This window comes from Chenopodium quinoa, unplaced genomic scaffold (genome assembly GCF_001683475.1).
Source record: "Chenopodium quinoa cultivar QQ74 unplaced genomic scaffold, ASM168347v1, whole genome shotgun sequence".
In the NCBI taxonomy this organism is placed as follows: Eukaryota; Viridiplantae; Streptophyta; class Magnoliopsida; order Caryophyllales; family Amaranthaceae; genus Chenopodium; species Chenopodium quinoa.
Window position 1 is genome coordinate 1,939,452 of NW_018742987.1, and position 23,080 is coordinate 1,962,531.

The 23,080-nt window shown below is 36.9% G+C and overlaps 1 protein-coding gene across 2 annotated transcripts; it reads left to right on the forward strand.

Moving 5' to 3' along the window:
* Positions 1–5,905: 5,905 nt before the first annotated feature.
* On the forward strand, positions 5,906–12,345 carry LOC110729701 (E3 ubiquitin ligase BIG BROTHER-like). Of its 2 annotated transcripts, none has more exons than XM_021909476.1 (8): positions 5,906–6,193; positions 7,403–7,799; positions 7,936–8,170; positions 9,768–9,808; positions 9,900–9,944; positions 10,304–10,428; positions 10,793–10,901; positions 11,897–12,345. In XM_021909476.1, the coding sequence occupies exons 2-8, from the start codon at positions 7,695–7,697 to the stop codon at positions 11,933–11,935; spliced, it is 699 nt and encodes a 232-aa protein (XP_021765168.1). In that variant the 5' UTR covers positions 5,906–6,193; positions 7,403–7,694; the 3' UTR covers positions 11,936–12,345. The 2 variants fall into 2 exon arrangements, with proteins under 2 accessions (XP_021765168.1, XP_021765170.1); XM_021909478.1 differs by lacking the exon at positions 5,906–6,193 and adding an exon at positions 6,361–7,113.
* Positions 12,346–23,080: the final 10,735 nt, after the last annotated feature.

A 23,080-nucleotide genomic window follows, 5' to 3' on the forward strand; every position in this document is an offset into this window, starting at 1 on the left:
CTGATGAGGCACTCGACAAGTGTGCCACTATGCATGCTCCTCAAGGCTTTGGGGGCAGTGGGGGTGCAAAGATAAAGCCGCCCAAGCCCCAAACCTTTGATGGGGCAAGAGATTCGAAGCAAGTCGACAACTTCATCTTTGACATGGAACAATACTTCCGGATTTGTCAAATAGAGGATCCCTTCAAGGTGGATACTACCACCATGTATTTAGTGGAGGACGCAAAGTTGTGGTGGCGCACCAAATATGCCGACATTCAAGCAAAACGAATCACGCTTGATAGTTGGGAGGATCTCAAGAAGGAGATCAAGAACCAGTTCTGCCCGGATAACACCGAGTTCGTGGCTCGCACAAAGTTAACCACCCTACACCACAAGACTTCCATTCGAGAATATGTGAAGGAATATTGTGCGTGCATGTTAGAGATCCAAGATATGTCAGAGAAGGATCGGTTGTTCAACTTTGTACGAGGTTTGAAGGATTGGGCGCAACGTGAGATTTGGCGCCAAAAGATAGACACTCTAGCCGGTGCTATAGCAGCAGCTGAGAAGTTAATGGATTACTCACCCGATAAGGGCCTTAATCAGAAGAAGGGGAACAATGGACAAGCAACAAGCACTCCTAGAAGCCAACACCCCGCCTCCCAAGTTAGCTCAAACAATGTTGGGAGTAGGTACAACAAGATTGTGGGGGACGACTCTAGAAGGAGTGGAGCTTCCTCTTCATCAAGTAAGGGAAGCACATCAACCTTCTCAACGGGGAACAGACCCCTAACATGCATCCTCTGTCGGGGCCCTCACAAGTGGTTCGAATGCCGTCATAAGGGAGAAATCGATAGTCTCCAAAAGAAGTTATCGGCGATGACGGTGGAGTCAAAACAGACCGAAGAAGCATGCGAAGTAGAACCTGATGAGGAAGAGCCCTCAAGGCTGGGCGCGGTGCACATGTTGTACGCCATGGGAAAGGAAGAGCCCGAGGAGAGGTCCAAAAACACTGAGTTGATGTATGTAGAAGTGTTGGTGAATGGGAGGAGGGGCAATGCGATGATTGACACCGGGGCCACCCATAACTTCATATCCCAAGGAGAAGCTCGAAGATTGGGGCTGAAGCCGATTCAAGAAGGGGGTAGTATGAAAGTTGTTAACTCAGCCGCCAATCCAGTTCATGGGGTTGCAAGGAACATCCCAACAAAGCTGGGGGACTGGAGCGGAAACCTGGATTTCACTGTAGCCACCATGGATGACTTTAACCTTGTACTCGGTATGGACTTCCTACGTGCAAGTAAAGCTGTCCCGATGCCCCATCTGGGGTCAGTATTAGTAGCTGGACAACAGCCTTGCCTCCTCAAGACTTGCAAGATGAGAAAAGGGTCTAAAGGCCCCCTCCTTTCGGCAATGCAACTAAAAAGGGGGTTGAAAAGGAACGAACCCACATTCCTTGCTACTCTATCAGTGAAAGAAGATGTAGCCCCTCATGAAATCCCCGCAGTTTTAGATAAGCTTCTCACGGAATTTGAGGACCTCCTCCCCAAAGAGCTCCCAAAGGTGCTTCCTCCTAGGAGGGCTGTGGATCACGAGATTGAACTTGTTCCTGGTTCGAGGCCCCCTGCTCGAGGCCCTTACCGTATGGCCCCTCCTGAGCTAACGGAACTTAGAAAGCAACTGGAAGACTTACTAGAGTCAGGATTCATCCGCCCCTCGAAAGCTCCTTATGGAGCTCCCGTGCTCTTCCAGAAGAAACAAGATGGGAGCCTCCGATTGTGCATAGACTACCGAGCCCTCAACAAGGTCACAGTGCGGAATCATTACCCCATTCCGTTGGTGGCGGACTTGTTCGATCAACCAGGGGATGCAGTGTTCTTCACGAAGTTGGATCTGAAATCTGGCTACCACCAAGTTCGCATTGCTCAAGGAGATGAACCGAAGACCGCATGTGTGACGAGATATGGAGCATTTGAGTGGCTAGTTATGCCGTTTGGGTTGACCAATGCCCCCGCAACCTTCTGCACCTTGATGAATCAAGTGTTCCATGAATTTCTCGACAAATTTGTAGTGGTGTACCTGGATGACATTGTAATTTATAGCAAGACCTTTGAAGAACACCTCGACCACTTGAGAAAGGTGTTTGAGAAGCTGCGAAAACATCATCTGTTCGTCAAGCGAGAAAAATGTGCTTTCGCCCAAGAAGAAGTTGGGTTCTTGGGACACTTTGTAGGTAAAGGCCGCATAAGGATGGATCCAAAGAAGATACAAGCAATTCAGGATTGGAAAGATCCAAGGAACACTTCCGAGCTTCGGTCCTTTCTAGGCTTGGCAAATTATTACCGCAGATTTATCAAGGGATACTCCGAGTTAGCCAGTCCCCTCACCGACCTCTTGCAGAAGGATCGTCGTTGGGAATGGTCAGAGAAACAGCAAAAAGCTTTTCAGAAATTGAAAGATTCAGTAGTGAGAGAGCCAGTCCTCGCTCTCCCTAACCCCAACAAACCCTTTGAAGTAGAGACAGACGCTTCCGATTTTGCCTTGGGAGGAGTACTACTCCAAGATGGCCATCCCATCGCATTCGAGAGTCGGAAGTTGAACAGTACGGAAAGGAAGTACGCAGCACAAGAAAAGGAACTCCTAGCTATTGTGCACTGCCTTAGGGGCTGGAGACATTACTTGTTGGGCTCGAAGTTCATCGTCCGCACCGACAATACTGCTGCAACCCACTTTCTCTCTCAGCCTAAGTTGACGTTAAGACAGGATCGATGGCAAGAATCCTTAGCTGAGTTCGATGTAGAGTTTGCATACAGGACAGGGGCTAGCAACAGTGTAGCAGATGCGCTGAGCAGGCGAGCAGACCTGGCACCCCTACAAAGATTATCCCCTTTAAGTTCAAGCAATGTCGCTACCTCTGTGCGTGATCAAGTCAAAGCTTACTTAGGAGATGATCCGATGACAGGAACCATCAGGAAACTGATTGAAGAAGGGAAAACTAGACGTTTCTGGATGGAAGACGGACTCGTCTACACTAAAGGAAAGAAACTCTTCATCCCTAGAGAAGGTGGTTTGAGAAAGATGCTCTTGAGGGAATGCCACGACACGCTATGGGCAGGTCATCCGGGTCGGCAAAGGACACTCAGCTTACTGAGCACAGGATAATATTGGCCGGGGATGAAAGAGGAAGTGATGAACTACACAAGAACTTGTCTGGTGTGTCAACAAGACAAGGTCGACCGACAGAAATCCGGTGGGCTCCTTGAACCGTTACCAATCCCTACTCGCCCTTGGGAGAGTGTATCCATGGACTTCATCAGTGGCCTCCCAAAGGTGGACCAGCTCTCCGCAGTAATGGTGGTTGTAGATAGATTCTCAAAATATGCTACCTTCGTTCCAATGCAAAAGGCATGTGGTGCTGAAGAAATTGCCTCATTATTTTTCAAGCACGTTGTGAAGTATTGGGGACTCCCCAAGAGTATAGTGAGCGACAGAGACACGAGATTCACAAGCATATTCTGGTTAGAGTTGTTTCGGATGATGGGTTCAGAACTCAATATGTCATCAAGTCATCATCCACAATCAGATGGGCAGACGGAGAGATTCAATGGGTTACTTGAAGAATATTTGCGCCACTTCGTCAGTGCCAATCAGAAGGATTGGGTGAGACTCCTCGATATAGCTCAGCTTTGTTTCAACGCCCAAAGGAGCTCCTCATCAAACAAGAGCCCTTTCGAGCTGACCATGGGCCAACAACCTCTCTTGCCTCACACAGTAGCAGACACCGAGGCCGGACGAAGTACTCAAGCTCGAGAATTCAAAAGGGAGTGGGAGCAAAACACAGAGATTTCTCGGGCCTACTTGGAGCGAGCAACTAGGAGAATGAAGAAGTGGGCTGATCAAAACAGAAGACCGTTGGAGTTTGATGTTGGGGATATGGTGATGGTGAAAGTGTTACCCGAACAATTGAAGTTTTTGAGAGGAAGAGATCGAAGATTGATCAGAAAATACGAAGGCCCCATCCGCATCATAAAACGGATAGGGAAGAATGCGTACAAGGTCGAACCTCCAGCATGGATGAAGATACACCCAGTCTTTCACGTCAGCCGCCTCAAGCCCTACCACCCAGATCAAGAAGACTCAAGCCGCAACATCAGCAACCGAGCCAGCATCAGGAGCAGACAGCGCAACACCTCTTCAGCAGAGACCTAAGGATCAAGAACTTTAGTCTCCTTAGTCATATTTTGTAAGTCGACGAGGACGTCGACAGCTTAAGTGGGGGAGGATGTTTCCAACCTCTTTCATCATGTATTTTGCTTTCTTATGTCTTTATTTAGCTTATGTTAAACTTTCAATGTATTCGTGTAAGTAGTTTAGGCGCTAGAGGAGATTATTGTGTTACTGTCATTTCAGTGTTCACTAGTATTTCTCCATGTAAGCAATATAAAGCTCTATATGGAGCGATGGTTGAATGAATGAAAAAGCTCCTATTCGGGTTGCCTTGCTTTAAGACTTGTGTGTTGATTTAAGCCTTTATAGATATTGTGCTTGCCTTGTTTTAAAGCTCCCCACCAAACCAAGAGACTCTCAAAGACGCCTACATCCTTGTCGGTTCCGCTTGTGCCCGATTCGAAGTATCGACCGTCACAAGCCCCGACCCTGCACTCGTTACTAACGATTGCCTCATTGAGATACCTTTGGTCCGTGTTGCTGTGTGCCCACGAACCTCTCTCACTCTAGGCTTGCGTTCTTGTTTCTAAAAGATAAGAGCGCGCCGCACGATCCGGTGTCAAACCACTCGGACCGTGACACTATGTCTCTTTAATGATCAATTAGAGTATTAGATAGTTAAGGATATACGAATCTATATCTATATCTATACTTAGTATTTAAAAACACAAACCACAAATCTATACCAAGCCACATGTCACCTCTCTTAATCCTTTCTTTTTAAATTTTCATTTTAATATAAAAAAAAAATATATAAATAATGTTTGAGTCTTTTAATCTTTATGCATTCTAAAACTTACAAATTTAAGTAAGAAAATTAAGTGTTTCATATTCAATATGATAACTTAAAGTTAAACTAATTTGTGTTCGTTACATTAACAATAAATTAGTCTTTTCATCTCCTAAACTTAAATATAACTTAAACCAATGTGTCATTTCATGCCCTACAATATCTATGTATATATATCTAATAAAATTCCACAACAACACTAACACTTTTCAAGAAAAATAACCTAAGTAACAACCCGTGCATCGAACGGGTCAAAAGGCTAGTTGAAATACAAATGATGAACCAAAAGTTATTACAAATATACTTGAGTGAAGTAATTATGTCTTAATTGATCTATTAGATAGTTAAAGATATATATGAAGTATAAATGATGAACCAAAAGTCTTTGTAACCTTGACACACCTTCGACACACCTTGATCATGAATAAATTGTTTGAAAACCCAAGAGTTGATTTAAAAAGTTACCGTGTTGAAAACCCAAGATTATGCAAAAGATAATCTTTTATCGGATCCTTGTCTAAATTCTTAATTACAAGTACTCAATAGAATTTAAATTACTTATCTAAAACCTATGGAGTATCAATAAAACTTTAAAAATAACAGTAACAAAGTTAACATATCCACAAGTTGGATAATCTTCTAAATTTTTAAAGGAATAGGAAAATTTTAAGAAACAAAATGAGTACTTTTTTTTTTTTTTTTTTGACGGGAACAAAATGAGTACTTTAATATACTTATATACTATAAAATTTGACGAAAATGTTATATACAAGATCCAAATTAATAAATACGGAGTACATCCGATTGTACCATATTCATAGTGGCAATATACGATACCGGTTTCGGCCCCACGCAATGTCTTGCAAGACCCTGTATGGCTTTTTCCTGCGTCACAACTGTGGATCCCCCTCTATGGCATTGTCCTGCGTCGAAATTTCTAATTTTTACCAAACAGCTTTCTCTTTATTTAGCCAAAATATAATTCCTAATATTTTGACTTTCAGTTCATCTCTTACTCTGTGAAAGTGAGAGAGAGAAACTGTTAAAAATTGGAAAACCCCAAATCATCAGAAAACCCCATTATTTGGAATATCTCAATTATTTGTTGTAATCTACTGATTTTGTGGTCTAGATATCAACAACCCCATCTTCCCAATTTTATTTTTTCTTGCAAATCTCACTAAAAAATCATCAGGTATATTTCATCATCTCTCTCAAATTATATATTTGCACAGTTTAATTACTAGTTAGGATCTGAAAGATTCCATTTTTATTCTTGTAATTACTTCACATTGTTTATATTATAGGAAATTTAATGGGTTTTGTTAGCAAATTGTTTGTTTTCTTTAATGTTTTTGAGTTGATTATGTTGTAATTTTGTTGCGTAAGTAGGTTAATGTTGCTGGGTAATTGTCATTTTCTGTTGATATTATTAATTTTATCAAAAAAATTGACAAAGTCAGAGGAATACATGTCTAAATTACTAATTTTATGCAATTATAAGTTTCTAAGAAAAGACGGTACTTGTGGGAGGAAATTGTACTTGAGAGCTGGCCTATTGTTTGATTATTTAGTTTCTAGTACATAGTACTGTTTTAAGGTTGTAATAGTAATTTGTTGTTTGTTTCTTAGTTGACTGACATATATTCTAGTAATATTTACATAGATTTTCCTTGGAATTTCCATTTGTTTGATGCTAAAAAGCTTGTTCTTGAATTTTGGAGATATTGTATGATCAAGATTGTATCTAGGTTGTTTTCAAGATAATTGAAAATATTTATATTGCACTTTCTATCCGCGTTCCCGTGTTCTTAGGCATGGAAATATCTACAATGAAATTCTTTATGCTGTCTTTGTCAATGTGAGGTGAGGCATGTAGTAATTTGGAAAATTGGTCGGAATTCTTGGTCGATGTGGCTTAGTTAGAGAAGAAATTCTAATTAATAATGACCAAAAAGGCTATAAATACACTGAGCTTTTAATTAGGTTCTTCCCTCTTCTTTTTCACTTTTTCATTAATCTTCCTGATTGATGTCATCATATGTTTTCTGAGGTTCTGGCTAATATTGAAGAAGGGAGAGTCTTATAACGGGTTTATGGGGATCCATCATTAAGGTCTTTACTTATCTTTCATATGAAGTATTTGCTAATCTATGTAATATGCATTCGTTTATCCTTTTTAATGGAAACACCCTTTTCATTTAAGATTGAGATTAGTATGTTCATCATATCGATGATCTTAATTGATTCTAGTACTACAGTTTTCTGCATTTCATTACTTGTATTGGTGCATATTCTGTAAATACCGTCCTTTTTTGTAAACTTTTGAACGCTGCTATAATATTCTCAATAGAAGAGTTAACAATGATGACCACAGGTCCTGATTATCTCTTCTTTCTTGTAGCTATATTTTCTGTTGTTGATGGTATTCGTACTGGTCTAGTTTAGAGAATTGAGGTGTTTAAAAGCTGATCAAAAGGAATTGGCTTCAGCTTTAAAGGCACATTTGGTTTAGAGAACTGTTTAAGTGGTGATTCAAACAGTTGATCAAAAGAGAATTTGTCAAGGCACCTTTTGATTTGAGGTGCTGATACACATTCTTCTGCGGCTCTGCCTCTGTTAAAGGTTCTTGTCCTGAACTCCTGATTCAGTTTAGAGGACTGAGGTGATTTCAATAGAGAAATTATCAAACAGCTATGGGTAGCCAGCCGTGGGAGGAACATCATGTCCTACCTGAGCTTAAAGAAAATCTGGAAGAACTGTTTCCTGGTCTTACTATTGAAGAGGCTCTTCAGCATCAGGTATATCTCTTAGAGGATTGTCCTTTCCATGTTTCTACAAAATTTTATATATGTAAGTTTGATGTGCTGTGTTTGAAATTAGAACTTAGCTGACCCTTGGTGTTGACTTTTTTTTAATTTTTAATTTACATCTCAGGAAAGTCTTTACCAGTCCCTAAAGATTAGCTGTCTAACTATAGACCAAATAGCTAGATCTTCTGACAATGAACCAAGCAGTAGCCATGAGCATTCATGGGGAGAATCATCATTTTCAGGAAGTTGTGACTATGATTTGGCATTGGATGAAGCTGTGGCTAGATCTTTGCAAGAGTTAGATTTAGAAGAAGAAATTGATCATGATGCCATTTCAGAATCACTGCGTAGTGCTTCTAGTAAGTAGTACAGACTAATTTTATAATGAATGCTGAAGTTTTTGGAACGCAATTTCTTTCCTTACTTTAGTAGTTTAGTAAAGCCTGAATTTTACTGTCCACACTTCTTTGATTGTTGGTCGAACTTTACCTTTTTTTTTTTTCCTACTGACTAATTGTTTCTGAAGTGCTGTGGGGGGTATAAATTTTTTTTTGTTTTTTTTTTTGTTTTTTTTTTTTTTTTTTATAAAGGTTGATGTAGGAAATGCATCTTTCTTCTGCTAATACTCATTCTGTATTCACGGGCTGTAGCAGGTTGGCCTAACATTCCTGAAATCGGAAGAAGTTGATACTTTTTCATTGTTATATTAGCTTGATGTATATTTTTCTGTGATCATTCTTGCCGAATTATTGTTGAGTATTAATTCTAGCCTGGTTGTTTCTAGAATTGGACAAGGAAATATGTTAATACTCATCCTATGCTCACATGCTGCGCCAGGTTGGTGGATTGGCACTTAGATTCCTGAAATGGGAATTATTTTATTGTGGGATTATAACTTATTAGGTCTTTCGTCCATCTTAGAAGCTGTTATGTATGCCTGTGTCTCTCATTCTCTCACGACCTCTGAGCTGTTGTTCTACTCCTTTCTGAGATTTATTGCTTCAAATCTCCGTTTTCCTTATCTCTAGAGTACCATTTAAATTATTTATTGATTCTCATTCGCTGCATTGGTAATTGACTTTGTGACGTTATTTATGTTTTTATGATCATACTCAAATAATTGTTCCTTAAACTTGCAAAAGCATGTGAGGTTGTGAACGGATACACGTGACTATAACTTTTATGCACAGAAACAGTAAACCTCTGTAGTTCTTGTGGCATCCAGTTAGGTCTCATACTCCATCTTCTCGTATGGACTTTGCTGCCAGTGTCTCTTAATGACTCGGACTTTTTTTTTTCTTACAAAATATACTGAGGAATTTGTTAGTCCAGGATCGGTTTAAGTCTTACACACAACAATTTTTACTCCTCTTAGCATGTATAATATATTAACATCTGATGTGACTCATGCGAGCTTGATTCTTTGCTCGAGTCTTATCATATATGTTTTGTTTTCATTCATTATGTTATGGTCTTAGTTCTAAGACAATTTAAGCTTAAAATGTGCTTTTGCTCAAATGTAATTTCGTCTATGAAAGCTTCTTCCTTCTGGTTCTTTGCTTTATTTTGTGTCATATTCATTAGTTCTTTTATGTCGACTTCTTAGAGGTATTTCCAAGCCCATTATGGCTCTTAGTATTAGGAAGAAATGAACAGTAGAGGGCCTATACATGTTTGTGGATATGGTCAATGTGACGGATATGTTCTAGTTTCTTGACTAGTCACTGTGCATTTATCTTTTCTTTACCTTCCACTTTTCATAAAATTGCCTCTGTTTCCGTCACCAGCATAACTTCTAGTCTTCTATGGCTCACGTCTGTACTCCTGTTCCCCAACCATACTTGAAAAGAAGTTTGATGGTCTGATGTCTAACTGAATATTAGAAAGTTACTGTAATATACATTATGTGGAATCATGGTATTGTATAAACAATAATTCTTTTTATCGTATATATAGGGAACTCTGAACCTGCTGCTGCTGCTGGCACATCTGTCTCGGTAATTCGATTAGGATCTTTCACAGCAATATTAATCTACTTCGTATTACTTTTTGTCTGAAAAGGCAATTCTGTCACTTTCATGCTTGCAGGAGACAATTCAGGATTCCGTTGATCCAGATGAAATGACTTATGAGGTAAGTTGGGCATTTTATCTACTTTTTCATGTTAATTAACTCAAGTTATCTCTCTTTCTGGTTGGAAATGTTTGTATGAGGCATTGAGGCCGCTTGTAGGTTTGTTGCAAAATCTGCACAAGCTGCCATTTGTTTCATTAACCTATTCTTCAAAGTAGGTTTTCTGCCCATTTAGTAGTAGGGTTTGGTTATTGCTGTATTACATTTTGGAGCTTCATGGTCACCTGAGAAAGGGATCATGCAACTCTGACTGTAAAAGTGTAAAGAGTTCAGATACTCACATTTAAGTCTTCAAATGTTTATTTATTTACGTAGTATCATTTATTGTAATTTTATAGATTTTTTTTTTCCTATTTCAGGAGCTGCAGTCCTTGGGGGAAGCAATTGGTAGTGAGAACCAAGGATTATCTAAGAGTGAGATATCCAGTTTGCCACGTCACACACACAAATCTGGGATTTTCTCAAAGAAGATCGATATTGGAGAGTAAGTTCACTTCCTCCTATGTCTACCCCCTCCCCTCCTGAAAGAAATGAGGAACTGGTAGACACTTGTTTGGAGGTTTTTTTGTGGTCATCCAAGCGAAGCTATATTTCCAACAATGGATGAACTTAAAACAATAACAAAGTAATGTCCCCTTAATTTTGAGCTTCTGTTTGTGAAATCTATTAGTCCATTCTGGTTTTTGTAAATTAACATTTCATACCAATGAAAATTTTGCCTGCTTTTTTAACTTTTGAACTTCCAATGTTAAAATATGATTATATGATTGATACCTTTTTGGGTTGTCTTAAGAGTGTTGTTTTTGTGATACTGATCAACTTTACTGATGGTGCAATGCATTTTTCAGCTGCGTGATCTGTTTTACAACATATAAAAACAGGGATTCTATTATCAGTCTGCCATGTTTACATCAATATCATAAAGATTGTATAGAGCCTTGGCTAGTGAAGAAAAGGGTAAGCTACTTATCTATGTAGTATTTTATTTTCCTCTATATTATTCGATGTGTTAATTTTACTTGACTGTTGCTTCGCATTTAATCATGGTCTTGGTGACTTGTACGTGGTGAAAGGTTGTGCAAACGCTTAATGTTGATTGACAAATAGAATCAGCCCTAATCTAATATTCCTCTTTCATTTCTGAACAATTTGAAATTTTTTTGGGGGGTCTCATCTCTGATATCTAAGTATTAATGGTATAGTAGATACATCTTTGCCAGCTACTTTAGCGTCATCACCGATCAACATTGAAAGAATTTTGCCTTGCGATTGCATGTGTTTCTGCTTATTTCAGTTTGTCCCTTGTCACTTTGAAAGCTTAGCTCAAGTACTGTTGAGATTGGAAAAAGACTAATGACATCCATTTGAGGGTTGTTCAATTTGTGTTATCTGACATTTTTTGCTAACTCTGTGGATCAGATTCTAAGATTTCCTGGCTGTTGGCATTACACAAGCTACTGTCAGAGCAAATTGTACAATTTTTCATATCTTCCTTGGTAATAGAGGCGTAGCAGGCTGGATTAAATTGGTCAAACAGGCTAATTCTAATTGTTTGTGTCCCCATCCACCAACCCAGCCGGCCAGCCCTTTCTCCATCCCTTAACCCCAAAATACAAAAGGTGTAGTGGCCTAATGGGATACAGAGTGGTTATATTGCTAATTAAGTTGCTTAACTTTATAACATTCCCTTAGTGTTTTTAATTGATCTCAACTTGGAATGTTTGCTTGCAATTGTGGGATTATACTTGATGGTGTAATGGGATTTCATTATGATCATTAAGTTGCTTACCTTTAATATAACGTGGGAGCTCCTAATTCATAACTTGCAAATTTGGAATGCTTGCTTGCAAATTTAGAATGCATGTGTTTGTAAATAGTTTGATTCCTATCTTTTTTAGTCGAGCATGCTTTTGTGTTGATGACGTGATGCAAACGTTTTATTTTTCATTCAGATTTGCCCGCTCTGCAAAAAGGAAGTTAAGTTGTCATGAGATTGACCTAGCCATGCATCGTGCAGTACATCCAACCACCATATTGCTACAAGTTCTTTAGTATAAGAAGAAAGTGAGGGATAACTCAAGTGTTTAGAGCTTCCTTCCCGGTTTCAGGAGATCCTAGAATCGATTCTCACCCCCGCCCTTGTGGCTCTCTAAACACTAAAAAAAAAAAAAATCAGTATAAGAAGCACCTAGTTGTGTAAAATTTGGTTACTTCTATTGTTTGTTTGTTTCTTTCATTAGGGTGGAATGTAAAAATATTTCACTTCTGCAATTTAAGATTGATGTGGTTGCATCCATTTGTATGAAAACTCGAGTCATATGTAGTATTTAGTATATATGAAGGTTGTAATTTGTAAGATACCAATGTTTTTCTGAGCTTAAAGTTATGTGGTGTTGCTTTCTCCTCCACCCCATAAACTTATAGTTGAAGCTCCTTGAGACTGAGTTTTGTATGACACTGCCTTACACTATTTTATTGTGAGGCACTGTAAATTATATAATATAGATAATATATATATTAATTACGACTATACAATAATTTGTGTAATTTAGTTGTTACTACTAAAGTATTACATTGAATTTTCTTCGACTGCGTAGTATTTGTTTATACAAACGAGGGTAGTATTGTGAATGTGGATAATACGAGTTGTATATCAATTGATTAAAAAGGTTGTATGGACAATGCAAGTGTACAACATGAATGAACAAGCTAGATAATAAGTTGCTAACATAGTTATGGTACCTAATGCGGTATAAAGTCAATGTGTTTTTTGTCGATCCTCTAGAGTACTGTAATAGAACTTCACAGTTATAAATAAATTGGGCTAATTGTGAATTAGTTCTGTATGTGGGCGATACTTGCGTGACAATTAATGAAAAAGGTTGTTTAGAAAACACAATGATGGTATGAAATCAATTATGAAGAGGTAAATTTTTTTTTTAAAAGGCAAAAGCTAACGAACAGGGCTGTCCCAACTTTTATGGAGGCCCTGTGCGAATGAGATACATTAGAACCCTTTTTTTTTTTTTTTAAGAAACAATAAATGCTCTGCTATGATTTGTTGCAGAGGTTTAGAACAAAGAAATAAATGTATAAGCGATCGAAATATGTTGAAAAGAAAAAAAAAAAAAAAAAAAAAAAAACACACAAGTTATAAAAGTTTTTATGAGTTATTGTAAAGAGGAAAGAGAATGGTAATATTTTCTAAAAATGAAATTGAGTCAAGGGACCATTAGTTGGGATAAAAGTATAAAATATTGTTACAATCTTCCAAAATATAGAGGTCACTGTCAAAAAACCCTAGCCTCTCTTTCCTCTCTTTTCTCTCTCAAACCCTAGTCTCCATTGTTGAATTTTGGAGGGGCTTCCATCGATTTTTATCGGTGGAAAACCCCAATTGTTTGTTTTTGTGTGCTTTTTCTATTGTTTTAGGTTTATAATAATAATTCTTCCTCTTCTAGGAGGAATATTTATCCCTCGAAAGACAGGGTTTTTTTTTTCTTCTTTAGGAAGATTTGGCTCCTTCGAAAGACCGGGTTTTTCTTCTCTCTTTTGAGGGAGGATTTGCTTTTTTATTTTATGGATTGCTATAGAGTTGTTTCATGGGTAAAATTTTGTGCGAGATCGAAAAAGAGGTTAATATGTCGATTACAATCTAGCGAATCAGACGGAAATTTTCTGCAGGGCTACAACAGATCGATAGATCCCCTCGCCAATGAAGGCTGTAAATCACAGCGATATGAAAGAGGGTATGAAGAATGTACGATTTGCAACAACGATCGTAGCTTTGCTTATGGAATGTTTTTATTTGATTCAATTATAATGTATTCATTAGATCTAAATCTCTTTGTAGATGTCGTATGACTTTTTTTATGAATCAATTTTATTTCAAAAAAAAAAATCTTCCAAAATATAGGAATGGAATTTAAAAAAAAAAAAAAGACCAAAATGAAAAGTAAAGCACAAACGGATTAACGGAGTATTTGAAAATAGAAAGAATATCCAAACCTTTAAATAATAAAATTAAAATTACAATAAAGAAAAGATAACAAAAAATTAAAAAAATAAAAACTGGAAAGAAAAAAAAAAGTGCATAGCATGATTTGAACCTTGCACTTACAGGAATCAATTCCTCCACATTTACCAGTATTACCACTAAGCCACAACAATTTCACTATACATTTGTTACAACCATTTTGTATATATTGTAAGAATTTGAGGCCCAAACAATGTTGGGCCCTGTGCGGTTGTGCAGGCCGCACACCCTAAGGGCCGGCCTTGCTAACGAACGTCTGGGAGTGCTGGATAAGCTAAAAAAAAAACAAACAAACAAACAAATAGTTTAAAATCAACATGTTGCCTTGTATGTTGACCATCTTGAGTAATATGCTAGAAATTTAAACAAATGTGGGTTAGGCTAGGATAATTGTTAGTTAATTATGTATGTGCACAATACTAGTTACAATAAATGAAAAAGATTGTAAGGGTAATGTGAATGTCATAAATAAGTCAATCGGTCAAACAATTACTACATTTATTATCGTATAAAATCATTAATGAAGAAATAAATAGACAAGAAATCATTTAAAATACATGTGTTGACTTGTTGACCCTCTTCAGTATTGTGATATAACTATAAACACTTAAGGGTTGGGCTAGTCTAATTGTAAATTAGTTGTGTATGTGCACAACACTCGTGTGGCATCAAATTAAAATATTGTATGGACAATGTAAGTGTCATGAATGAGTCAGCCACTAAAAAAGTTGCTACGAAACAAGTGTGAAAAAGTAAATAAGCAAAAATAGTATTAAATCAACGTGTTACCAACTTGTTAACCATCTGGAGTAATGTGTTAGAAATATAAACAAGTATGAGTTATGCGCGCTGGAATTGTTAATTAATTATGTTTGTGCATAATGTGTGACAATAAATGAAAAGGTTGTATGGATAATGTGAGTGTCATAAATGAGTCAATCGGTCAAAAAGTTGTTACAATAAGGATTTTTTCACATTTGCTACCACCTAAAACACCTAGCTTTAGATTTGCTACCGTTTTAATTTTTTTTTTTTTTTACTTTGCTATTGCTAAATTAGAGTTTGTTAGATATCACTACCACTTAACGGAATCCGTAAGGATTTCCGTTAAGTTTCTTAAGTTTATTAAAAAAAAATTAAAATTTAAAAAAAAGGAAAAACAACCCAGCCACCCCACTGCCACCGACCCCCATACCCTCAACTGCCAGTCTGCCACCCTCCCCCCTGCCGGCGGCCGGCGCCAAAAGATTCGGCCGGCGGCGACCACAACTAGAAAACTGTTGTTTTCCGACGAAAAAAATCCCTCGAAAACACGTTGTTTTCCGTCGGAAAACCTGTTTCCAACGGAATTCCGTCGGAAACTGTCGTCGGAGAACCCTTTGTAGGAAAATCAGCCTTTTCCGTCGGAAACACTTTTCCGACGAAAATTCCGACGGAATCCTTTCGTCGGAATGCATTTTTGGGCACTAGAAAAGTCCGTCAAAAAATTCCGACGAACACAAATCTGTCGGAAACTGATTTTAAGAAATTAAAAAAAACACGCCACGCCACCAGGGGCGCGGCGCATCACCACCTCAGAACACCACCAACCCTAAGCCCAAACCGCCACTCCCTAAACTAACCAAGATCCATCCACCACCACCACCAAACCCTAACCCAGACCCACCCAAATCACCCACTTATCATCATCAAACCCTAACCCAGATTCACCAACCACCACCACCGCACCCTAACCCAGATTCACCAATCACCACCACCGCACCCTAACCCAGATTCACCAACCACCGCCACCGCACCCTTACCCAGATCTTCCCAAACCCTCTTCCCCAGCCTTACCCTAACCGCACCACCACTCACCCTAACCCAAACCAGACCCACCCCCTAATCCTAAACGACCATTTCCACCACCCTAACCCACCAAAATCAATATCTAACACCAAAACAAACCCAGATCTACAACAAATCCGGCCGTACCACCACCATAAAAAACCACCACCACCGCCAAAAACCACGAATTTCAACCAAAAAACAAAAAAAAAAAACCACGAATTTCAACCAACAACCAAAAAACAAAAAACAAAAAAAAAATTAAAACCAGAATACATACCTTACCAACCGAAGCTTCCAATTTCAACCCGAATTTGGTTAAATACGGCTAAATTCGACCCTAAAACCTCTAGATCTAGAGGTTTCAAGGTCGAATTTGGCCGTATAAACCACTAATATGAAATAGCAAGATAACTAAGGCGCGGCGCCGGTGAGAATTGAGAAAGAGGAGAAGGAAAGAAGATGAGGAGAAAATAAAAAAAATAAAAGAAAAAAGGGAGAGAGGAGACCGGAGAACTGAGAAGTGAGGAAGAGGAGAGGAGAGAGAGATAGAAACTCAGAGAAGATTGGAACTCAGAGAGATAGAAACTCAGAGAACTGAGAAGTGAGGAGAGGAGAGGAGAGGAGAGAGAGATAGAAGAGAGGCGGAGTGAGAAGAGAGGAGAGAGAATGAGAAGTTTGAATATATATGGTGGGAGGGGCGCCGTTTTTAATTAGGGTTTGGGGGGTTTGTTTTTTTTTTTTAAAAAAAAAAAAATTAATTTCCGTCGGAAACTTATAATATTCCGTCGGAAATTTTTCGACGGAATATAATTCCGTCGGAAACTTTAATTTCCGACCAAATATTCCGTCGGAAACTTCCTACGGAATAAAATCCGTCGGAAAACACTTACTTTACGACGGATTTTCGACGGAAATTCCAAATTCGTCGCAAATTTCCTACGGAAAATAAATCCGTCGGAAATTAAGTGTTTTCCGACGGATTTTCATGTCCGTCGCAACCGTTCCGTCGGAGTTAGACCTTTTTCTAGTAGTGGACCTCACCCCCTCCCTTTTCCCCACCCACTAAGCCAACCCCCCTCCCTATCCCTCACCCACGAAGCCAACCCCACCACCCACGAAGCCGTCCCCCACCGAAATCAGTCCCCCCTCCCCGTTACCCCACCGGAATCGAACCCTAAACCCGAAACCACCCCTAACCCTAAACCTGAAGCCACCCAAATGAATTGAGGGTTTGTGAATTAAGGGTTTGCGAATTTGGTGGGTTAGGGTTTGTGAATTGGGGGTTTGCGAATTTGGTGGTTGTGGTGGTGTTGCAGGCTTCTGCGAAATGGTGGCTGCGAATTGAGGAGGGACAGCGAAATTGGTGGCGGAGCTGGTGTTGCGGGTGGGTGCGAATTGGTGGCTGCTGGAGGTAACGGGGAGGGGGGCTGAATTTGGTGGTGGTTGGCTTCGGTGGGTGGGGGAAAGGGAGTGGGGGTTGGCTTCGTGGTTGGGGAAAGGGAGGGGGGTTAGCTTCGTGGGTGGGGGAAAGGGAAGTGGGTCGCGCGGCGTCGGCCGTTGTTTTGGGCATCGGCCGCAGGCAGTGGGGAGGGGGAGGGGTGGAAGTTGAGGGGAGGGGTGGTAGTGGGGTGGCTGGACGGTTGTTCGGCCCCACTGACGGAAATTGTAATGGTGTAAGGCATGGGGTAGTAATTTTTAACAAACTCTGTTTAGGGTGGTAGCAAAGTTAATTTTTTTTTTTAAAACGGTAGCAAATCTGAAGTGAGGTGTTTTAGATGGTAGCAAATGTGAAAAAATCCTTACAATAATTATTGTATCAAATCAATAATGGAGTAGTAAATAGACAAACATTGAATAAAATACACGTTGACTTGTTGACTATCTTGAGAACTGTGGTTAAACTTTAAACATTTAAGGGCTGGGCTAAACTAATTATATACTTCCTCCGTTCTATTAATATTGCAACAATGGACTTTTTGTACTATTCATCACTCTTGTTTGACCATATAATATGAGTTATACGTTAAGCAAAATATAGTCAAGTGGGATCTTGTTGGATTCGTCTCATAAAATACTTTCATAATATCAACTTTTTATAATTTTTAGTCTTACACAATTATAGATATTTAGCATATAAAATATGTTTTGGGATGCGTAATTTCCTCTTGTTGCAATATTAATAGAACGGAGGAAGTATTAATTGTGTATATGCACAGTAAGTATGACAATAAATGAAAAAAATGGATGTTAGACAATGTATGTGTCATGAATGAGTCAGTCAGTGAAAAAGTCGTTACAATAATTATGGTATGCAATCAAGTATGAAAAACTTAATAAACAAAATTGGTATAAAATCAACATGTTGCCTTGTTGACCATTTTGTGTATTGTGATAGAAATTAAAACAAATATGGGTTAGGATGGGATAATTGTTATTAGTTATATATGTGCACTATATTAGTGTGACTGTAAATGAAAAAAATTGTATAGATAATGTAAGTGTCATAAATGAGTCAGCCACTCAAAAAGGTGTACAATAATTATTGTATGAAGTCAATAATGGAGAAGTGAATAGACAAAGTTTGTATAAAATACACGTGTAGACTTGTTGACCCTCTTTAGTAATGTGAAAGAACTTTAAACAGCTCCAGCTGTCAAAAAAAAAAAAAAAAAACTTTAAACAACTAAGGGTTAGGCTGGATTAATTGTATATGTGCACAATACTTCTGTGGCAGTAAATGAAAAAAGGTTGTATGGACAATTTAAGGGAATAAATGAGTTAGTGAAAAAGTAAATAATTATGGTATGAAATCAAGAATGAAGAAGTAAATAAACAAAAATGGTATAAAATCAATATGTTACCTTATTGATCATCTTCATTACTGTGATACAATTTAAAACAATTATGCGTTGGGCTGGGCTAAGTATAAAGTAGTAATTGTGTATGTGCTCAATATTTGTGTGATTATAAATGAAAAAACACATATTCTTAGGTGCACACTCATGCACCTAAAAATAGGTGTAACAACAGTGCAATATGAACATTAGCTTTTCAGAAACTGAACATTAGCTTTCTTCTCCTCTATTTTTCTCCTTCGTTTTTTATTTTTTCTCTCCTTTGTTTTTTTAATTTCCCCCCCTTTTTTACACTTTTTTGATTGAATTTGTTTCTTACAACATGAAAGTAGTTATTAACTATGAATTTTTGTGTGAATTTCGATTTTGTGCTTTAATTTCGATTAATTAAGGTTTATATGAATCTTTGAATTCACAAATTATACTTTGTTTTTTCTCCTTCCTTCTTTAATTCCTTTTTCCTCTGTTTTTTTTTTTCTTTCTATTTTTCTCGTTTTTTTCGATTTAATGATTGAATCTGTTCCTTACAGTATGGAATTGGTTGTTTATCTGTTTTTTTGAATTCCTATGAATTGAATTTTTTTTTAGCTTCGATCAATTTCATCTGTGTAAGAATTTCATCTAATTTTCAGCATTTTTTTTTATCAACGAACATAATCATACAAAATATGAACATATGCATAGGTTCCCTTAAATGTGAACCTTGGCTTTTCATAAAGTGAATATAGGCATAAAACATATGAACATATGCATTTCAGAAAGTAAACATAACAATTCAAAATATGAACGTAAGCATTGGTTTCCTTAAAGTAAATATAACAATTTAAAAGGTGAACATATGCATAAAAAATATGAACATATGCGTTTAAGAAAGAGAATATATGCATACAAACATAATGAGAATATTTATGAACAACAAATATTTACTATGAATATTTACATTATGAGCATATAAAATATTATTATGAATATAAGGCATTTAATTATGAATTTAAAAATTGAAGAAATAAAAAAATAATATGATTATGAAACATATGCATAATGCATCGTAAGTATTAAAAATATGAATATATGCATTCAAAATATGAATATATGCATTGGTTCATTTTATAATGCGTATGAACATAATTAAGCATTTTAGAAGTTGAACATATACATAAAAAATATGAACATATGGATTTAGAAAGTGAATATAAGCATTTCAGAAAGTTTACAAAAGGATTCAAAATATGAACATAAGAATTCAAAATATGAACATATTCATTTCAGAATGTGAACGTAAGGTATCCGTTAGATTTCACTATATTTTTTTTGAAAATTTCAATAAAAAAATTCGAACAATAGAGTATCGAACAATATTCAAACAACATTAAGTGAAATTTACATAAAATTGCCTTTTTTTTTTTTAGGAAGGATCCTTTTGATTTTGCATCTCTTCTCTAATGTCCATTGATGTTTTTGCAGTTCTTTAGTGAGAGAAAATGAAATAGAGAAAAGAGAAAGTGAAAAAGAGGAGAGAAAAATCATATAGAAGAAGAGTTTTGAGTTTGGAGGTGACGTTACATATATTGGGTGTGGGTTGGTGGGTGTATTTTAGTTTCCGTGTTTTTTTAATTTTAAGGCTTTTTTAATTGGGTTGTGTGTAATTGGGCTTTTGAGCTGCATTGTTACACCTATCTAGGATGCACCTTAGACTAATTGAAAAATGTTTTATGAATAATTTAAGTGTCATGGATAGGTCCATCACTTAAAAAGTTGTTACAATAATTATTGTATGACATTAATAATGAAGAAGTATATTGACAAAAATTGCATAAAACACAAGTGTTGACTTGTTGACTCTCTTTGAGTACTGTGATAGTTTTAAAAACAATGATGGGTTGGGTTGGGCCAATTGTAAATTATTTGTGTATGTGCACAATACTTGTGAGACAATTACTGAAATACTTGTAGGTTGTATGGACATCACAAGTGTTCAACATAAAACTGTAATTTTGTTCTGCCAATTTTGAGAATTCTTCTATTGAATATTTTTGGATGCATTAAGTTGATTGAAACTATTATTTCTAAACTTTAATAATCTTAATCTTGTTTGAAATATGCTTACTTTAATTAGTTCATCAAAACTTCTTCTTCTTCTTCTTCTTCTTCTTCTTCTTCTTCTTCTTCTTCTTCTTCTTCTTCTTCTTCTTCTTCTTCTTCTTCTTCTTCTTCTTCTTTCTTCTTCTTCTTCTTCTTCTTCTTCTTCTTCTTCTTCTTCTTCTTCTTCTTCTTCTTCTTCTTCTTCTTTTTTTTCGGTATCTATATGTACATTTATATATAATTTTGCAAAATCTAAATGATTACTTCAGCTATTTTAAACTAACACTAAACTTACTTTGTATTATCTTATACTCTGTATCATCTTATAATTCGTACAAAGTAAGATAGAGAAATAGAGAGACATATTACGGAGTACAATAACTTAGTAAGCTATCAGAACAGGATTATTGTATTTACTTCGTACTTCCTCTGTTCTTTTTTTACTTGACCTGTTTCTTTTATCACGCTTGTCAATGCAAAACTTTAACGATCAATAACTTAAATTCTCCATAAGTAAAAATTATAAAAGTTATATATTATGATAGTACTTATTGAGACGAATCCCAAAAGATCATACATGAATATATTTTTCCTTACATATTATTCACAAAAGACGGTCAAAGGAGAGATGGTAAATAGTATGTGTAAAAGTCAAAACGGGTCAAGTAATAAACAACGGAGGAAGTATTTATTAATAAATCAGTACGTGCGAGTAGTTGTTACGCAAAAGCCTTTAAGCCTAAGACAGTGAGAATTGCACGTGGGTTCACATGACATGAGAGGCTAGAACAAGGAATTTGCTTAAAACTACAGTACATACGGTGTTATTTACAGTTGACATAAATATAACAACAATGTGTATATAATTATAGCTTGGTAATTTGATATTAATGTTGACAATTCAGTAGCAGTTCACAGATAATATCAGGTTGTCAACAACCGTTTTACAAAGAAACATAGATAGACTTGGCTTCTCCCAATTTTACCCTATTTGGACCTACACTATGATCCAATAAGGTAAAATCGAATTAGGGTAAATATTTTGGATGAATCTAATACTGCTTATTTAATTTATGCTATGGATGGAGAAATAAGTTAATCCATTTTTACTTTATACTAGTACTATAACCAATTTTACTATAATGATATTTAAGACCATTTTGTTATTGGTATTATTCAGTATATATTAATCATACACATGTCGTTTTTTGGTTAAATTATTTATCATGTAAGTTTGGAAACAGAATGATCCTAGGAGTCTTAGTGTAATAGGGTACATCAAGATGTCCTAGAGTTTGTCCGATCGTCTAACTGTCCTTCGGCTCCGCCTAGCAAAGGGATGTCCGAAAGCTCGGCCTGCAAAACAGAGAAGGTTAGTTGTCCTACGGGTGTAACCCAGGAAAGCCCCTCTGATGCTTAAGTCAGCAACAATATTTTCTAGAGAGAGAAAGTAGAGAGAGAGAGGAGGGATAATTAGAAAAAAGTTACCGTCATTAATGATTGGAGAGCTATTTATAGATGTACTTTTCTGGTGGCAGATTTGTACTTGAGTCGACAAATTAGGGGCAAATCTATACTTTGTGATGATTAATGATGGGCTAGATCATGGAGGGGTATTTTCGTCATTTTAGATCACTGGGCTTAGGACAATGGACTTAGCCCAAACAATTACATAATGAGGAATTCCCTAATTTTCAATGTAAAATATGGCATACAAAATCCAAGGGACCTAAAGAGGTAAAAAGTGAGTGCATGCACGCCAAAAGCTTCGGCAATTGTGAAAGCTTGATTGCCATAGATAGATTGTGATGTTGGATGATGGAGATCTTATGGAACGACATGCATATATATTAGTCCCACAACATTATTATCATCATTTTATAAAAGAAATAATGTGACATAAAATCTTAGTTACCATTATTATTTGTCTAACTACAAAATCATGACAAAACATATTAATTGCCTAAGACCAACTCATGAGGTCTTGAACAGGACATGTTTCATGGTCCTCTATACCGTTAGAAGGACAAAATTTCCATCGATGCATATAAGAATTTATAAGAAGATATAGGCCATAATATATATATATAGCTGTACGCCTATACGTAAGTACGTAGCCTCGATTTTGCCAGTTGATAAAAAAAACGAATTCTTATAGTGTGCGTTCAGTCGTTCACAATTATGATTTTCACGCCAACATAGTACAAACTTTAAAAAAAAAATAAAAAAAGGTAAAATGCTAAGCCATAACATAACATGTTCATATCTAGATAATAATATAATTAAGATACAATATCTTGAGCCGATTTTATTGTTTTATTTCTCTTAAGATT

Excerpts from the sequence above, each read along its gene's own strand:
- LOC110729701 (XM_021909476.1), top strand. The coding sequence starts at position 7,695 with ATGGGTAGCCAGCCGTGGGAGGAACATCATGTCCTACCTGAGCTTAAA. Across the intron at positions 10,429-10,792 it reads AAGAAGATCGATATTGGAGA|CTGCGTGATCTGTTTTACAA; the intron begins GTAAGTTCACTT and ends TGCATTTTTCAG. Across the intron at positions 10,902-11,896 it reads CTTGGCTAGTGAAGAAAAGG|ATTTGCCCGCTCTGCAAAAA; the intron begins GTAAGCTACTTA and ends TTTTTCATTCAG.